At 44.6% G+C, this 20,091-nt stretch overlaps 1 protein-coding gene across 1 annotated transcript in view; it reads left to right on the top strand.

Moving 5' to 3' along the window:
- The first annotated feature begins 14,063 nt into the window (after window positions 1-14,063).
- The window catches only part of LOC115364366 (RNA binding protein fox-1 homolog 3-like), a 74,867-nt gene continuing 68,839 nt past the window's right edge, over window positions 14,064-20,091 (top strand). Inside the window, exon 1 of the mRNA XM_030058898.1 lies at window positions 14,064-14,153. Within this exon, the coding sequence (XP_029914758.1) occupies window positions 14,064-14,153 (90 nt within the window). The remainder of the gene's footprint in view (window positions 14,154-20,091) is intronic.

Below are 20,091 nucleotides of genomic sequence, written 5' to 3' on the forward strand. Positions count from 1 at the left end.
AGCATACCCTGGAAAAGCAGTAAAGGGGATTGTGTTCTCATGGATCCTTTAATCCTCTGAATTAGCAGTTTAATAACAAGAAGCCATTTGTAGATTAGTAAGATCAAGCTTCCAAGACGTGCTTGTGTACAATCTACTTAAATGCTTTGATTTTTGATGTTGTGAGACTTCTCTTGCCCTACTACAACCTTCATCATCTCCTCTGCTATCTTTAAATATATATATATATATATATATATATATATATATATATATATATATTTATACCCCCTGCCTATGCTTCATAATGCAGCATTGTGTGTGCACATTCATGGCTGATAGGGTTTTTTTTTTTTTTTTTGCTTGTTTGTTTGTTTGTTTTTATTAAATATGCATATCGACCAGTCAGTGTTGATGGAAATTTTTTCTCGGACCACAGCCACATAAACAGAAGTCTGGAAAACCTGGAATGGTATTTTGTTTTCTTCGCACATTTTATTTATCGGTTTAATTGTGATAATATGTTTTTTTTTTTCTTTTCTTTTTTTTTGGTGAATTAATTCTTCATTTAAAGGCGTAATGTGTCCCAGAGGTTTCCCCTGCCACTGAGTCGGTGCAGCAGGTTACCCTACGTTCAAGAGCTGCTCACCCTAAAAGGATTTCATTAGTCTGGGTTTCAGAGGAGAGTTTCGGTGTCATGTGATGGTCTAATTGCTGTTTCACAAGATTTTTCTTCCTGACAGAATGATGGGGTGGAGGAGTAAATACTGTTTTGGCATGAAAATGGCAATTACAAAACACAAAATAACAGCTGTGAGCCACAAGAAAAACAAAATGCAAGGCCATCTCCGTAGAAAAAAAAATTTAAAAGCCTTGATTTCATTCTGTTTTTTTTTTTTTTTTTTTTCCTGAACTTACAATGCTCCACGGTGCTTTACAGGGAGTGCCAAGCTTGAGACAGTTTCAAATGCTTTTGTAGCACACTCTATTTTATTTTCATATTATTTTTTTTTTCACATAAAATATTGGTTGTCCTTCATAAACCCCTGTCAGCTGAGGCCTAATGGCTGCATGCACTTACGTGTATGCATTTGTTTCTGCATGTGTGCAGATGTGCTTGTCTGCATGATTTAGTGTGTGTTGACATGCCTGTGTGTGCAGAATTGGACGTGTGCCCATATGCAAGTGTGTGAATGTGTCTCTCTCTCTCTCTCTGAGTGTGTGTGTGTGTGTGCGTGTGCAAAGCGTTGTTGTGTCTTGCATCAACGCAGCCCTCCACGACGCGCCCCCTGATCCGCAGACCTAGATCCCATCTCCTCTATCGCTGCACGGCGTCATCATTTGCCAGCGATGACAGGCGCCTCTGTTTAACCGCCGCAGATCAGCGTGTCACCCCGGCCCGTGTGTTTCTAATCATCCTCGCGCAGAAATCTGCCTCTCTGTTGCCGTTTGCTGATAATGTCGGTGTTATCCCCGATCCTCCCACCCAGCGAATATCAGAGATTGATTGCTTTTGTCTTGTTATCGGGATGGTTCAGGTGAGATCGACATGTGCTCGCAGGATAAGGAGCCTACAGGAGGATACATGGGGCTCTCTGGCAGGGAGAGGTGTGTGTGTGTGTGTGTGTGTGTGTGTGTGTGTGTATGGGGGGGGGGCTCCTCACTACAGTGCACCAGCATGTCTTAAAACATGCATGGATGACCTGCATGAAATGTTGATGATGAATAATCAGCAGCATTAAGGGGGTTGTAAATGGGTCAGAGTGACTTAACGTTTTGGCAGATGTGCACGTGGGTAAAGTTATTTCCTGCGCCAAAGTAAAAGGATATTCAAATTAATTCATGTATTTATTTTCCTGAATTTATTTTGAAAACTTGCTCGGGTACTTCTTTTTGTCCATATAGTTTTATGCGTGTAGGATGGTATATTCCTCAGCCCGCTCGTTGCATTTTTTTTTTCTGAAAGCCAGCCTCGGTCTCCCACACTCCTAACCTGATGCCGGGGAGGGGAAATAAAGATCTCAGAGAGGCGAACGCTGCACAGTGAATTCTCTCGGCCACTCTGCCTGGTGCTGCTGGGTGGGGTGGCTTTATGCTCTGCACACTCGCCACACATCCTAAATAATTCACACTCTGCTTGAGAATTCTCCAACGGACTCACTGCCGCCATTAGACACTCTCTGGCTGCCAGTTTTTCTTTTCTTTTTGGGGCTTGTTTTTCACATTCTCAGTCTGAACGCAAACATTACAACCGCTCCACCAAAAAATGGAAGGGAGGATGGTGGGGGGGGGGGAGAAATGAAAAACGAGTAATATCTCGGGTCGATGAGAGTTCATGGGCAATTCAATATATAAAAGTGAGTTTACATGCATAACACTTCAACATTAAGATTTTTCACAGACTTCAGCATATTTTCTGGAACTCTCCCTCTACCCTTTTTTTTTTTTTTTTTCTTTTTTTAATCTGAGATGCCTCTTTGACAATGTCTCCCTCATGCAAAATGCATGAGCGCTTGTGGATCGATACAGGCCCTTTAATCTCACTACATAGACAGCTCCTGCGCTCAGGCGTTGAACCCACACCCACGGCTGCCACTGCTGCAGCCCAGATCAGAGGCAAGAGAAAGATCAGCCCGAGTGACGAGGGTCGCCCACATGGGGTCCCGGCGCCCAGGTGAGCCTGTTGACTGAGGAGGACGCCCCGTTTCTCCAAACTCCGCCAAAATTCTTTGAACAGCACTTTGGTTTGGAGGAAATAGCAGCGTATGTCCCAGCCTCATGCTCCTCTCAACCATTTAAGTCTGTTAAATCAATGCATGAATCCAAGACAAGTCTTTTTTCTTTCTCTATAGCTACCCTAAGTGTTTCTGCATTGGATCCTTCATAAAGAGCATCTGAAATATTTCTTCGTCTCCGTCTTTGGCGCTCATCGCTGCGGTGTTATTGCAGCGCACTTCCCAGATATCACTTGTCATTCACACAGTGTGTCCACTGTTCCTTGTATTTTCTGATGATGATTTTTTTTTTTTTTTTTTTTTTTTTTTTCCTCCAAACATACCACTGTTAGTGCTGCCGGAATACATAAAACACATCACTTCATGTGCGCCAGAGGATTTTTCCCTGGAAAGAGCTACCAGACAAAAGCTTATGTTATATCAATCGGTGATAGAGAGCAGCAAAATGGATTTGGTTATGTAAAAATGTCACACATAAATACTTGAGGGAATTTGCTACTGGGGTAACTGGTGTTTTTTGAGCCCCGCCTATAGCCGGTTGTCTTTCTGTCGGAGTTTAGATGCCCTTGATGAAGGCATCTGCGTTGAAACTGGGCAGCCATAAAAATAAATAATGAAAAATAAAAGCTTTTTTTTTTTAAGTTTTGGACAGAAAAGAAGAGCGTCTTTCTGTCCTTTTGCTTTCTAAAGATGTGCCGCATCCTGGATTTAGTGTATGTTTGTCTCAGTGTCTGGCATTTTCACCGAGGCTTTATTTCAGCTGCTTTTGTTATCACCTATTTTGAAGCTGTTGCTCATTTAGTCATTTAGTTATTTTTGAGCCATCGCCATTTTCATGTTGAGGTACGCTCCGTCGGCGTTAAGCTTTGATCATTTTTGTAGAAACATTTAGTTAAAAAAAAAAAAAAAAAAAAAAAAAGTACTGTGGCTTTCCTCAGAACATTAGTGTTTGTAAAGATTAAACAGGAAAAGAAACATTATCACATTTTTACGTTGAACAAAAGCAGATATTCTGGCAGGGGGGGAAACAAAAGGGCCAAACAGAATGAAACATCGTCGTCGAAATTGCTGTTTCCAAGAAATTTCGCGCATGTAAACTGTCGACACCTCCTTTTGATTCTGCCAAGTTGTGTGGAAGTTGCTTAGCCTGGCTGCCTTTTTTAAAGCTTGCGCAGCTCAAACGAGAAACCGCAGTAAATTAAAAAGAAAAGAAAAGAAAAGAATGATCAGTACGTTTTTGAGAGAAAAAAAAAAAAGTCTTCTTTTGAGAGCCTGATCAGTTAAGTGGAGTTTATTGGGGGCCACCTCTGGCGGACGCGTGGCGTTTTTCGAGGTGATCCACGGTGGCTTGTGCCTCCGCTCTGCCTCCCCATTGTCTTCCACTCTCAGCGCCTCCATCCATCCCTCCCTCCTCCACCCCCATAATGCAATGCAGCTTTTGTTCAATCATTCTTTTAACCGTTTCTTTGGCTGGGAGTTGTCACGGCAGGACAAATTAAGGAAGCGGTAATAGGGTTATGTCAAGTAGACGAAGGTGTTGGCTCTGTGTGGATGCCTCCCTCCCTCTGTCTCCATGAAAGGTTACTGCGCTTGGTGGGTTTTGTCTCCCCTGCTGTAATGAGAATGGCAACAGACAAGCCTCCATCAGTCCTGCAACACCTACTGACAGATAGCATTTAGAGACGCGAGGAAAAGAAGCGTTAGGAAAAAGAGTGAATACACGTCATCGTAAAGTAATACAGCGACATGAGCATGACCGATCACGATGAACACGCACGACCAGGAGGAGCAATCCCTCTCGCCAAAAGGTGCTGTGTTTTAACATTTACCTGGGCGAGGCGCCCGCGTGTATGCAATCTTCTCTCTCATAGCCCCAGATTTTAACACTTCAACATTCTCCTTTGAAACTATTGATATCGCGCCGTCGACGGGGCAGCACAAAAAAAAAAAAACCCAGACATCTTTTAAAATATTGAACAGGGATCGCAGCATTTGGGTTGAGTGGAAAAGAAGCATGATATTACATTCAGGACATCGACTCCCACACAGAGATATTACACTCACATTTCTTCCACCTCCTTGGGGCAGAATTTCTGAGACCCATTGCCTTTCTCTTCAGCCCGCCGCCGTTCCGGGGCGGATGTCCGTGGAAAATCTGTATCTGTGCGAACGTCCCCAAAGGTATGTTTTGATGGCGGTGGAGTGGAAAGAATGCAAAAGGTGGCAGGGTCGGGGTTGTGTGCTGTTAGTGATGCGGGCAAGGGGCAAGGCTGGATCTTAGCTAACAACAGCAGATGCTGTGGGCATTTGCAGCTGGACAACAGGGCTCGTAGCCTGACAAATACACTGCATAAACGCACGAAAACACTTAGATGCAGGCAGAGACACACACACACACACAGACACACACAGACAGGAAGAGATGCAACAGACTTAGAAACACAAATACACAAAGTAGACACACAGAGGCTGGCAGAGATGTAACAGACAGAGTTTTACACACACACACACACACACGCACAAACTTTATATTTATAATCTTAATTTCTCTTGCACTTCTGGAAACACAAGTTACAGACGGGTAATAAAAAGAATGAGGACAGCGGGAAAAAAAATGGGTTGCCAGTATAAAATGCCAAATAAAACATCATTCAAATTTATGAAAATGCCTTTTGGTACAAATTATATATGTATATACGAGAAGTGGTTTAAGGGGTGGGACAGATTTAACCGGTCCAAGCTCTGCAGCTGTGAGGGAAAAGTCCCGTCATCCCTTGTCTTTAGCGACAGCTCAGAAGGGGTTCGAAGGTCACAGATGTACCTGGGGGCAGCGGCTTGACGGGCCTTGAAAATGATCAGTCTTAAAACTGACAGGCAGTTAATATATTTAAAGGATGCCAAAACTGCTGCAGTGTGTTTCCATCTTCTTCTTCTCCACTCTAATCTTGTTCAAAATGTCTTTGTAGCAATCGTTAAAGGTGCTGCGTGTCGCGTTTTGACATCAATAAATCACTAGCACATTAATTTTGAGATATTAGGGCAATCATTATAAGCAAACACAGACATCACCCAGATGACAGACAGCCTCTACACTAAATTTTTAAATTCTGACACTGAGTTATATTTGTTATGAAATGTGCCGAGATGCTTTACCGCACAGCAGGACTCTGCTTTACTGCACAAAACAGTGTAAATAGAGCTATAGAGTGTCTTTTTTGCCATGGCAGATGGTGAAAAGAGAAAATTTCCAACATGTGCATCCTCCTCCTGACCTCCTCTTTGTGACTGGAATTGCACGGGTTTTTGGGGAAATGTGGTCCGAAGTTTTAGAAACACCAGCGCTAACAGAGACCAGCAGTTAGCTCAACCACGGCCCTCGTTGTTTACAGTCATTGTGCCGAGATATCACAATTAATGTGGCGCTGACATTTAAAATTGCTGTAAGTAGCACCTTTAAGGCAGGTGCAAAAGGCGTTGCAGTTATAGAACGTCGTTATGGTTAGTGTGTAAAGACACACACACACACTTACACACACACAAACATATTCATTCCACCAATCATGCACACATTTCCTCACACCTCTGGCTGCGGTTTCTTGCGGTCCATACTGATATGATGTGTGTGTGTGTGTGTGTGTGTGTGTATCTGAGTCCGGTGCGGCCCCGTGCGTCTGGCAGTATCGATGTACCATTTCTCACCCGTAGCTCCTAAATATGAGAGCGCGGTAGCTGCAGTGTGAACCTCTGACCCTCTGGGAGACACACCAACGTTCAGAGATGGGGGAAATAGGTCTCCGGTTCCCCGACTGCCTGTTTAGAGTAATGGCTGAATGTGTGCCTGCTGGAAGAGAACATTACTCGGTATGACCAATTTGCTCCCAAATGGAATACACTTTATGTCACCTCACCAATCTACGCAATCGACTTCACTTTGGGCCTCAGACATTGTGGTTAAGGGTGCTTGTTTATTTTATTTATTTATTTATTATCATTATTATTATTATTTTTATTATTATTTAATCAGATGGTAGTTTGGGAATGATTGCTTTGAGTAGTTTTGAGATGTGCAGGATGTTCTCTCTTAGATTTTTACAGATGAACTGATACAGGTGTGTGCCCTCACATCAGTTTTTCCATTGTAGCAGGTAGATTTCATTGTAGCTGTTTAATCGTTTTTGGGGGAGATCGACGCATCAGTCACTTCATCTGTTACCTGATGAGAGCGTAGACACCGAAATGACCCGCGTGTCCCCAGTGGATCCTTTGCTCCGATGCTCCGATGCTCCATGCTAACGCTTTAGTGTAAAATGCGGTGAGTGATACTCGGCCACTAGCGTCGCCCAAAGCAGGACAATTAGAAGTATTTCAACGGAGAAGACATGTATTCACCCATGCACAGCTCCCCCATCACAAAGAAAGAATTATTTTTGCATCTTGTATGACAAAACTATCACAGTAAGAATATCATTGAATGTTACTTACTGTTTTTTCTGAGGTGGATCCATTTTCTCACTTGTTAACCCTTTATCGGGCAAGTGACTATTTTTGGTCATTTCAAAAATTTTACATATCAGGCCCATCCCCTGTCTCAGTTAGTCCAATAATCATTTGGTCTTCACCCAGCCAATCAGCAAAGATCGCTCTACATTCCAGGTCACATGATTGTGGCATTTGACCAATCTCATTGGCTTTGATTTTCTATAGGAAAATGAATTTTTTTGAAAAATTTTATAAAAGTAATAAAGTCATGTCATGTTCACTAATAACAGTCTAGGGTTGTTGTTTTTTTGAATTTCAAAGTATTTCAATGAGTGCCCTATAATTAAGTAATGCTAGTTATTACAGCTAATAATTTCAATATTATATCGATATGTTATGAGACCAGATATTGTCAGGGATTTAGGATATTGCAGTGTTGTCACATGGTACAGATGCTGTCTTTTCCTGATTTTAAACGCTGCACCACAGAAAAGGGATCCATTTTTCTGAACGGAGACTTTTCTAGCTGTTTTTTTATTTTAGTCTACCTGCTGAGTCAGCATATCCAATTTGCTAATGATTATCAAAAATCTCATAAATCAAATATCTTAGGAAAGCTCCAGTAATCGGCCCTGCAATATGAAAAGCAAGCTGTTCAGCCAAAGATACTGGGATATTTGGTTTTTGTCTGTATTACCCAGCCCTACTAGTCAGAGACTGTTAATCTACAGGATTAGCATGGAGTCAGTGATATACCAGGGGCACTTGGATGATAATCTGTCATCCCACTGGTCAACATAAAATTCATGTTACGTCTTAGGGAATCATTTGGTTAATTTTGGTTATTCATAAAAATGTAATATAAATATTTGTTTTATCTGATGTGGTTATTCACTTCCATTGTGTTTGCCTCTGTCACCTGTCTGCTATAAGCTCATATCAAAAGAAGCACTCCTTCAACCCTGAACTGGAGGAATGCACATTTGGTACATGACATTCATACACAGTCATCGGCTTACATGTGATATGTGACAGCCTCCACATGAGCGACTCTTGCTGCCAATAAATTTTTCATCATTGATCTGATGTGATTTCCATGCTTGACTGTCCCTCTGCCCTGTCAGCTCTCTCTCTCTCTCTCTCTCTCTCTCTCTCTCCCCTCCTCTCTCTCTCTCTATCTTTCTTTCTCTCTGTGTGTCTGTCACAGCTTCTCTCCTGGACTTTCAAGGCCTGTGGGGCTAACAGGGCATAACCCATCATCCCCGTTTTCTGTCTCCTACTGCGCCCCAACAAAACCCCCCTCCTGTATCAAACTTCCCATCCACCCGTCACCTCGGCTAGGACGGCTGCCCGCTCTTAGTCCTGGTGGTTTGTAGCAGCAGGCAAGCTGGAGCTTAGGACCAGAGGATGGTAAAACGCTCAGGGTATTGTCGCTGACTGCTCACCATCGTCAAGCCCCCCCCCAGGCCTCCCACCCCCTCCTTTCTTTCTTCCTTGTCTGAGCAGAAGGAGGAGGGGTAGCTGTGGGGTGTGCGTGCGTGTGTGTGTGTGTGGGCGGTGGAGTCCGGGGTTGATGTATGACAGTGTGGGAGGCATGGTCAGTACCCCTAGGCTTCTGCTCTGCCTCCTCAGATAGAAGGTCTGAAACGTCCTAATATCTGGCCCGCGCTAGGTGAGCGATGGCTGGAGTCGACCTGCTGATCTTAGCACCGGGTGCATTAGTTCGCCATAAAGAAGCAGTGATTGTGAGATGCGGCAGGTGAAAACATATGAGGATGAATGACGCCCCATAAAAGCCAAGCTCTGTTTCGAAATCCATTAGAGGAGCACGTGCTCGGGCGCACAAAGTTGAGGCCCACAGCGTATCCTAGTGTCCCATCGCGGATCCCTTTTTTTTTTTTTTTTTTTTTTTTTTGCGATTCCACCTGTAGCCATGCTTTTAATCAAATCTTTTAATCAGCACATTTGTACATGACAGCTTTGAAGGGAGAAAAAGCATACTTCACCCGGTGCCAGATATTGGCATTCAAAGCAAGGTGGCTGATAAATGCAGCTCATTTGGTGCTGAGAGAGAACAAGTGCTACTGCGCTGCATGTGTGTGTACAGGCGGACTTGGGCGTGTGTGTGTGTGTGTGTGTATGTGTACAGATGTTTATGTGCATGTGTGTATATGTGTGCATATGTATGCATGTGTGTCCATGATGGCACCAGCCCCCCCGTGGCACTGCCTCCTAATTACTCAGATCTGCGCTCAAAGTGAAGAAATAATGAACGGGAGCTTTAATTACGCCTCCAGACAAAGGATCCCTGATGCCTCTGCAATGCCGCTGGCACGTTGAAACGGGTGAGGGCAGGTTAAACAGGAACCCTGTCCTCCGGGTGCAAAAAAACAAGCCGGACAGCTTCGCACACAGACCAAGCCTGGGATCTGACGTGGTACTGGAGAACACAGAGATCAGCAGGCAGGGGGAGGAGGAGAAGGGAAGTCTGTAAAATGGAGTCCCTGATCTGAAAAAAAAAAAAAGGCTGCACTCTTCTTGAAGAGAGAGAAAAAAAGACGAGCTGCATAAGTTTGTTATCTGTAGCAGATATGACACAACCTTTAATTAGTGGGGATCCCTGAAGCTCTGGGCCTGAGATATAATCAGTGGACCTTTAGTGAGAGCACAACCCTCCCCTCTCTGGCTGCCCCCAGGGCGGGCTGATCGAGGCGTCCTCGTGCCCCCTCTTCTACAGTGGGGTTGGCTGGCACTCTGGAGATGCCAGATAATGAGGAAGCCTGTCAGAGGGGCGCTTCAAGGGTGCCCCTCCAAAGGCCCCACTGCTTCTTAACGAAATCTACCAGTGCAAAACACTGCTGCTTTGTTTTCATTTGAGTACATCTCCAGAGGTCTCTGCTGTGCGGACAGGAGGAGGAGGAGGGGGTGGCGGTGGTGGTGGTGGGGGGTGGTGGCTGGCCTGCTCCATTCTGGACTCCACCAGCTCTATCATAGTCTGATCTCTCCCACAACTTCACTGTGGTCACGTCAGCCGCTCAGACGGGCTAATTATACTGTACACTGAGACTAATGGAGAATATGACAGAGCAGAAGTTTATACTCTCACACCGCAGCTCCATATTTACATTCATACATATTTACAAAGTTAGACTGGGGTGATGTGCATAATATTACATAATCCCCCTTTCTTCACACTTGCATTATGCTAACTGTGATGTTGCTTGTCCTGATGGGGGAGCTGTGTCCATGCAGAGTGACAGGAGTAAAGGATATAAACAGCCGTCGCTTATGATGATTAGTGCTAGTGCACCGTATTGATCAGTGGTCATACGGTAAACAGTGGAAAACAGGAATGTGCCGCGAATCATTCGGGCCCCATTAGTCGCCGCGCGCATTGCCTTTGATTATTGCTGACTGCGCTCCCAGTCCATGTGATGGCTTTTTACCACCAGAACTGCTGCTTTCACTCTTTTTTTTTTTTAAGGAGCACATTAAAATAACACCGGCTCAGAAGACATCCAGATCCTCCGTCACGCCGGCGCTGTGTCTCATATACAAAGATGGATGTGTCACTGGATGTTTTGGGAGAGATTAAAACCGACTTTCAAACCCATATTGTCTCAAATCAGTTGCCTGAATCTCAGAGTAGGAGTAAACACGCGCACACACACACACACACACACACACACACACAGACAAATCCACAAATCCACATGCATCCATGTATTCACACAGACTGACAAACAAACACAAATATTCACTTACATGCACGATTCCACATTTTTGCATGCATTTGCGCCCACTGTCAACTATGCACACACACTCGCACACACACACACACACACACAAAATTGTACACATTCATTTAGGTCCTGCCTCAGTTGGTAAATCCCATTCTGTGGCCGACCCGGCAATGCAGGCGCAGAAGACAGACGTGACAGAGTCGACAGTGACAGTGATGATGATGGTGATTGTGGTAATAATGATTATGCTGATTATCACAGGGCTGCCACAGTGATGTGGTGATTATGCCGCATGGAGGAAATAGAGGAAGACAAAAGGTGCCAGCAGTAGAAGTGATGAGGATGATGGTGATGATGATGATGACTGTTTCTTTTTCTTTTTTTCTTTTTTCTTTTTCCCTTCCTGTGTGTGTGTGTGTGTGTGTGTGTGTGTTGGGGGGGAGGGGGGCGGTTGACTCTCAGCCGTCCACACAGTGGTTGTTGATCTTCCTTTAATTGGCAGAATAGCAGTGTGCGTCAAACAGGGAGTTAACTGAGGATATCTCCACCACATTTGAGAGCTTTGATTTCACATGACAAAAAGAAAGGCACCGTTGAGAACGTTCCAGCAACTCCCTTTGAAGGGAGTGATCTGGCAGAGCTCATTTGAATTATTAACTGGGAGAGGGAGACAGGCTGAAAAAGAGAGAGAGAGAGAGAGCGATAGAGCGAGAGACAGAAAGACACGCAGAGAGAGAGAGAGAGAGAGAGAGAGCAGCAATGCCAAATCACTCTATTCAAACCATATAAGCCATACATGATGACTAATCTGACTGTCTGTGAAACAATTAGGCCGATCATACACCATCCATCCATGACATGAGATTCTATACTGACAATAGAGAAAGCTATCAGCGCAGAGGAGCTGGTTGTGTGCCTTTATTTGAATTTTCTACTTGAATATTTCATAATCTTCTATGTTGTATTAGTCTTTTGTGGCGTACGGTTCAGAGTTCATGAATTACAAGTTTGAATGTGGAGTAATTAGCGGTCAGCTTTTCCCCCCGCTGTCTACTTGGCGTTATTTAATCTGTGAAGCGAGTGTCCCAGAGTGAGTTAATTCTTCTCTCTGGTCATGTTGTGTCTCCCACAGCAGGAGCCCATTATGACTGTCAGTACGGCCAGGGCACTAAAACCTAAAAAAAGTGAGACTCCACAGTCTGTGGCTGCAGAAAGACTCTCTTTGAAGCCGGGAGAGGTGGGGGATTTATTCACTAAACTCCAAGGTATGCCACCAAAACCTAGAAATCCACTCACATTAAGATTAAGCTTCTGGGGGGATAAGCGAAGCAGCCACCGACAAGATATATTATTATTTGGTCAGTGTTGCCAATCATGAGACGTAAGTCACCAAACTGTCAGCTTTGATGAAATCCACAGTCTGAATGCTGGCTCGAGTTTTGGTGTTATTTATTTCGCTATGGCTTTCAAATAGGTTTTTGCCCCTTTTCCTTTGCTGTCATTTAAAATAATATGGTCTAACTTTAGGATATGGTTATATAGTAAGATATAGTAAATGCCACACCTCGCCATATCCATTTGACACTGATTTCTTTGGTCCCTTGTGCTGTATTGATGGAAGTGAGATGGTTTTCTAGGTTAAGCAGGTTTTTATAAGTACATTTTTGTTTGCTTGTTTGCTTTGTTTTGAGTTTTCAAATAGATTTCTGGGAAATTTTCATTGAAAAAAAAATAGAAGATAAAATTTAGGCTCATTTTGGTATTCAAATTACCATACCCAGTTGACGTACAGAATAGGACTACAGTATAGTGCATTCTCTTTTCTTTTTTTTTTTTTTTTTTTTTTTTTTGGTCTTTATAACTGCTATCAAACAGAATTTAAAAGCGAGCGCGGAGTTGTTTTGAATCCGTGCTTTAGCGTGCTCTACACTACATGCTTGGCTAGATGCATATTTACAGCTCAGCAAACGCAGCAGCAGATGAAGAGGGATGTCACGACCGGGCCTAATAACATTCTTTTTTTTTTTTTTCTTCTTTTTTTTTTCTTTCTTTGAATGCATTTTCTCCAGCTTCATTGATATCTGCTACACATGTTGTATGTGTCCTTGAGCGCACACATACATGGGCGGAGGAGGGGGAGGAGGAGGAGAGGGAGGAGGTGGCGCTGGGCACTGAGGGGTGGGGTGGGGGTGCAATTAAAAGGCAGCATGCAGTGTCCCGCGAGGTGCTAATGCCTAGGATCAGCTGTTCTAATGTCATTCACATCCCCTCTGTTATTCAGCCGGCCCCCGTTTGATGTATGAATACACCGGGGACTTCATCAGTAACCCCTCCGCTCCACCACCCCCCTCCAAAATGTTACCCCCTCCTCTTTAATACCCCCATCCTAACCCGCCCCAACCCAACCCCCTGTCGACTCTACAACCCCCCACTCCTACTCTCACTACCCCTCCTCACGCCTCCTCCTCCTCCTCCTCCTCCTCCTCCTCCTCCTCCTCCTCCTCGCCTTGCACAGAACCTCCCCTTCTGTGTCTGAATGCTTATGTTGGCTTTTATCGCGCTCAAAGTAAACAGAGTCGCGCCAGGGACAGTGAGAGAGAGAGGGAGAGAGAGACACAGAGGAAGACAGAGAGAGAGAGTGAGAGGCAGGCGTAGTGAGAGGCAGGCATAGAGAGAGAGAGAGAGAGAGAAAGAGAGAGAGAGAGCAATAGTGATAAAGGTGGAACATGCACATTGTCTGCACGCTGCTTGCCGCCGTGCCACATCTACTTCAATAGAGACACAAAAGCCACCAAGAGGAAAATTCTGATTTAAAAGGCAAGAGGAGGACCGAGAGGAGACAACAATAACAACAAGAGAGCGAGAGAGGAGAGAGAGAGAAAGAGAGAGAGAGTGAGAGAGAGAGAGAGAGAGAGGGACGGACCAGGGCTGGAGAGGGAAAGAGAGAATAAAGGAAGTGATACGCTGTGCCAGAAGGAGAAAGAGAGAAAGAGAGAGTGGGAGTGGGATCGAGCCAGAGAGAGAGAGAGAGAGAAGAGACAGAGAGAAAGAGAGGAAGAAAGAGAGTAGAGCGAAAGGATCTCCCTGCTAAATGCGCAAAGCGTCCCGTTACCCCACGCTGAGCTCCATGGCCAACTCGGGCTGCCTGCTGCTCTCCGGCTCTGGGATGCTACCTCACTCCCTCCAGTGTCCCCCTGCCTTCCTCTACCTACCCGAGGTAAGACTGACTGAGGCTCGCTTTTGTCGCCCCCGCTCCCTCCCTCTCTTACCCCCCCCCCCCCCCATCCATCCCCACTCCCTCCCTCCACCCCCCCACCCCAGCTCTCTCGCTCGCTCTCCATCCGTCCCTTCCCTTCTTTTCATTCCTCCGTACGCTCGGCGGCACGTGATGGCGTTGCGCTTGCATTGTGTCGTCGTTTCCCTGAGTGCTTTCACCCCCCTAACCCCTGACCCTCACCCGTGCTTTTGGGGGATGAGGGGGAGGGACGGGGGTAAGGGGACTTTTTTTTTCTCTTTCTTTCTTTCTTTTTTTTTTTTTTCAATCCATACCTCCTCGCACACACACACACACACATTCTTGAAGACTTGATTGAAATCAAAGTGGTGAATTAGCGGTGAGAGTGACGTAGGCGCCACGCAGTGTTTACCTCCGTGCACACTGTTTCATGACTCACTGTGCCGGGAAGTGTTTTCTCTGTAGTTGTGTTGGGCTCGTACTTCCTCTGTCACTTTTCCACTGGATATGAGAATGTAAGAAAAAAAAATAAATAAAAAGGAATTTAAAATTAGAGTGTTATGTTGACAGTAAAAAAAAAAAATCAAGGCTGTTTTCTTCCTCCTCTTGACATCAGTTTAATGTTGGAAGACGGTGAACATAGTCAAATTTTGTTGCACAATTTTTGGATAGGTTAGAGTGTAATTATCCAAAAATGCCTTGCTTTATTGAACACTTTTTTTTCTTTTTTTTTTGCACAAATGTTTCTGCTGCCTAATATTTAAACGTGTTTATCTAATCTGACCCTGGAGTCAATCTGAACAACATACTGTAAACACCAAATTTCAACCTCTGAGACTTGGCCTTGAGGCCTCCTGGAAAAGACACAGAGTGCTTGTTAAATAGATTTGCTTTACTGTACATTAAATCACGTACAAGAATTAGATCTGTAATCCACTCTAATTTAAGTGCATGTTAACTTTGAAATGAAGGCAGATCCATGTGAGGCTGTGCCTGTGAAATATTAAATGAAAGAGAATGATGGTAATTTGGATATTTTGTCTTATAGGCTTAGTTGCTGTATGTTTTTTTTTTTTTTTTCCATTTTGCTTGCTCTCACTGCATTCTCATTTTCAATGCTGCTGTTTAACAGAGTAAATGTAATTTATTACAAAAAAAAAAAAGATTAGAATTATCTAGCCCTTGAAATACATAATTTCCTCACACTTTGAATTTACACGAGCTGAAAACTTTTTTTTTTAATTTAGTGTGGAAATAGCCAACAGCCCCTTTCTCCCAGAAGTTTAGTTTACTAAACGAAACCCAACTTCCACTGATATTCAGCAACTCTTCACTCGCCTCTATAGCCTTTCATTTTTGTAATGGTGATCATTGTCACTGACGACACATGTACGCTGTAAATTAACATCGATTTTTGCTTTTTTTTTCCCCTCCTGGTGAATTGATTCTGACACTGATCCCTTTGCTTGGCTGAAACCTGAGGACTGTAATTTTCTGAATTGGGGTGGAGGGGCTGAAAACAACAAGGTGACTCTGAAGAGCCCATGTGCCCATCAGGCCCCTGAATTATTTACATGTTTTAATTCAGCGAGGTGAGGGGAGGGGGGTTGTGGGGTCGACTCTCCAATTCTGTTTTTACTACCGTTAGCATGTGCTGCAGTAAACAGTGTGTTACTGCAGTGATTGAGGGGAAATAACAGTGAGGTTGCCCGGGATGGAGCCTCCTGCTTCCTCCTTTTAAATCTTGCACCCCCCACCCCACAACACACACACCCACACACACACACACACACACACACACACACACACACACACACACACATCACGGTAATGGCTCTATCCCCTCCCACCCATCTGTCCAGAGTGGGCCACAGTTGGCGGGGGGGGACACATGGACAGCCAGGTGCCACTAACACACTCCGACTGTGGAGGAGCCATGGCTACCTTCCCAAAGGAACCACTGCTTTTATTCATGACCTCAGGAATGTGTGTGTGCGCGTGCGTGTGTGCGTGCACTAAAATTACCATGCATGCTACTGTAAAAGATTTCAGCATATATTTTGCAATTATTCTAATTCTCATTCATTTTAAAGCAGATTTTACTTCACGTTTATGTGCAGATTATGTAACGCAATGTGAACTGAGACTGTGATATTTTTTCAGAAAAGCATCGTTTGAAGATCTTTCTTTATTGAACACACCGGTTTTACACAGCTTTCTGTGATGTGTACTGAGAGTTTGTGTTGTAAAGATTAATGTCAGGCTAAAGAAAAGCAGGGTAAACTGTTTTTTTCCACAAATAAAAATGTGGGTGAACTGAGTTTAGGTGGGTTTACTCTCCACTACATCCCCGGTTACATCCAAATCTTCAGGGTGCACAGTAAGCCTCTTGTTGCTTGTGTGTGTGTGTGTGTGTGTGTGTGTGTGTGTGTGTGTGTGTTCATGTCCATAGCAAATTTCTTTTTTAAGTCGAGTACAGACCGAAACAGAGCTGAATTGGAGACTGTTAATATGCTGCCTTCATGAACTCTCGTTTTTTTTTTTTTTTTCTTCTTTATTGTATCTGGAGCGTCCTTTTTTTTCCTCCCTCTGGCAGATCCTCACCCTGTGGCGCTGTAAGGGAAACAATCACACTTTGGCCACTTTCTTTTTCTCCCTCTCCCCTCCTTCGTCTCCCAGATCGCCCATCTTTTTTTTTGTAGACTGCCCATGTTCCCTGCATCCCCCGCACTTCTGCTCCCTCCCTCCGCCACAGTGCAGGGCTGCAGCGTCGGCCCTCTGTAAGATGACAGCCAGAGAACAGAAGGGGAATAGATTGAGGTGATAGCCTCTGCCTCGCAGTTTGTTTGCATTTCAAATAAGACACTGTATTAAGTTGGGCTCTGAACAGCTTTGCTTATTATGTGTGAACATGGCGCCGCATGATATCACAGGAAGACAGGAGTTTATTACATAAAAGATTACCGAAGCATACCTTGCCTTTATTTGTGTGCAGCAGTGTTTGTGTGTGTGTTCCCAGGCAGTTTGCTTTGATGCTCTTTGTAGTTGGCTGCGGCGTGTATAAATCCCGGCTAAATGTTTGTTTTCATTAACACAAGGAGAGACTCCCCGCGGTGTGGTGGAAGAACTGTGGGCTTCTGATTACAAAAAAAAAAAAAAATGGCAGTATCATACCACTGCTGCCATTTTGTCAGGCTGAAGGGCTGCCTCTCTCCCCGACAGGCAGAGTTTCGGGGGGCCTCGCTCTCTCTGTGCCACATGGGGTGCCGGCTCCAGCCGCAGGATGATGTCACTTTCCTCCCACTGTCAATTTGTATTGTAGTGCCTCATTTCGTGAGTTATGGCGCTGGATATTGAGAGAGTTATGAATTACAGTACGGCGAGGCTTTTTACAAGATGCAATGCTCAGTGCTGTAGGCCCGTATTAAGGTATAAATATATTTACGGTACAAGATGACGGGGTGGCTCGGGTTTGCTCGTGGTGGTTGGAAGCTGCCGTTATAGCCATAAAAGCATGGCATCTCATGGATTTTCTATTTACCAGGCGCTGGGTGGGCATATGGCAATGCTCGTAAATGTAACTCTATTATCTAAGACGACGCTGCTCAGCGAAAAGCAGGGCGTTACTTATGTCTAAAGAGGAAAAGCAGCGGTTGTTATTGTCTTCATGTCTCGCATCTCTCTCCCTCTCTTCCTCGCACTCTCTGCCTCGGATTTATCTCGAGATCTCTCGTTTTCTAAAATTGCCTCCTTTGATTTGTAATTGGATTTTCTATCACGACATTCCACCGCACTGATGTCTATTGTTATTGTTACATCTATTGATTTCTTTTTTTGTGGCTTCTTTGGTCGGGCTGTTTTGAATTCCCCTTCCCCGCCCCCTTCGCCGTACGCGGTGTGGGTATCACTCTAAACGGTCAGTCCACCTATAACAGGCGATCCCTTTATGCCGGTGGATCCTGTGAGGAGCCTGGGAGGAATTGCCCGGGCTCTCTGGTTTCAGCGGCCTCCTCCTCCTCCTCCTCCTCCTCTTCCTCCTCCACGCACTGATCTCTCAGAGTGTACTGGAACTCGACTCCTATGTGTGTCGTTGCTCTGACCCAGTCCCCCACCCCTCCTCCTCCTCCTCCTCCTCCTCCACTCGTACATCTGGGCAAAGACGAGGGATGTGGAGAGGACTGGGAATACTCGCGACACACTCCCCCCCCCCCCCTCGCTTCAGGCCTTGATCCTGTCTCCCTGAGCGCTGCTGTTCACGGGGACTTCAAGATATCGAAGGATTCAGGTTGGTGGTCTCCCGGGGACGAGCTAATGCTAACCATGCAGAGACGGTTCCTTCCGAGGGGATAATTATTGTAGGCCAAGGCAAGCTGTACTATTGACAGCCGTAAATGGAGATGCTGCCTGTAACCGGGGAGGCCTAATAGGTTTTTGTCCCAACATGGGCTCTCGTTAGGCCATCGTGGGTGCATCGGAGATGAGTTTGAGAAATGAGCCGCTGTCTCTCTGGGCTTCAAATGAGACCCAACCCCCAGCCGCCCACCCTCCCTTTCACACACACACACACACCACACCCCCCCCCCTCTCCTGACCTCTAGGGAAAAAGGTCAACTTAAAATATTTGGCTTTATTTCCCCGTGCCTGAATAGGACTCGTGCTGTACATGTGCTGCCATCATCTTTCCCTTTTTTTGCAAGTGAATCCCAGGTTCACTGATGCTGTTGTGCTTTTACTCCTCATGCATGTGCAGTTTTACACCATCAACCTGCTTAAGGCCTGCAGATGAAGTTGAGCCTGAACATGGCTAAATATGGCACGTTTATGTTTTTGCTGCATTTTTTAATCTGCATTGTCCCTTTTTAAATAAATCAGTAATCTTGCCCAGGTTTGTTCTGCAGGAAACTGTACGGTCTGCGCTGAGCTGTTGTTGTGTCGGTTATATCCAATTACACAAGTTATCAGATTTTTCTCCGTTGTGGTATTATATCTAAACGCTGTATTTGAAGTATTTGCATTGTATGGCGAAGCAACGGCGGCTTTGTTCTTTTTTTTTCTTTTTTTTTTATTTTTTGTCTGTTTTGTGGTCAATTTACTCGAGCACAATTCACACCGATTCAATCAAGTGCAAATCAAAAACTTCAAACCCAATTTCATGGGCTCTGGAATATACCTTTCAATATGTTCTATGTTTTGGTGTGAAATCGCTCAGAGTCTCTCTCTCTCTCTCTCTCCGCCGTTCAGCTGTTTTGTCCCTTAAACAGCTGATTCATAGCAGCATAACAAAGGCGGAGGGACTGATTGAAATGTTTTCTCACTTTTCTCTGCCCCGGAGGAGAATTGTAAATCACAGCTCAGTCGTTTATTTTGAAATTTCATTTGGTGTGTGAGCGAGTGCTGCCTTGTTCTTCAGAGAGACTTCACAGTCAGGCTGACTTGTGTTTTTTTCTTAAGGCTACCCACCGTCTTACTCTGCCAGACCTTTGCAAATGGAACAAAATTAAATTTGTTCCCGGTATAGAAGAACGCCACAAACAGTGCATTAGATTTACTCGCGAATAAAGGTTTTCTACTGGAGTGGTTTTTTTAATATAAATGTACATATTTGAGTCTATGTGTGTAGTATTGTCCGTGAGCAGTTGTTGTCATTTAGGTGTCAGGTGGATGCATGCAGGGCTTTGCATGTAGGATGCCGTGCAGTGCATCAATAAATATATATTTACATTTTGCCAATAATGCTAAATATCCTCCACTCATTAATGGTGAGCCTTAGCCTGGGGTGCCCCTGACTATATGCAAGACCTATAGTGTCAGTGAATTAGCATTCATAGTGCTCTTGATGCTAATATACTCCACTTCTGGAAAACAAAGCACCAGTTGTAGATGTCTTCACCTCACCAGTGATCACCATTCATTTTTATAA

Source organism: Myripristis murdjan, chromosome 8, assembly GCF_902150065.1.
Source record: "Myripristis murdjan chromosome 8, fMyrMur1.1, whole genome shotgun sequence".
NCBI lineage: Eukaryota > Metazoa > Chordata > Actinopteri > Holocentriformes > Holocentridae > Myripristis > Myripristis murdjan.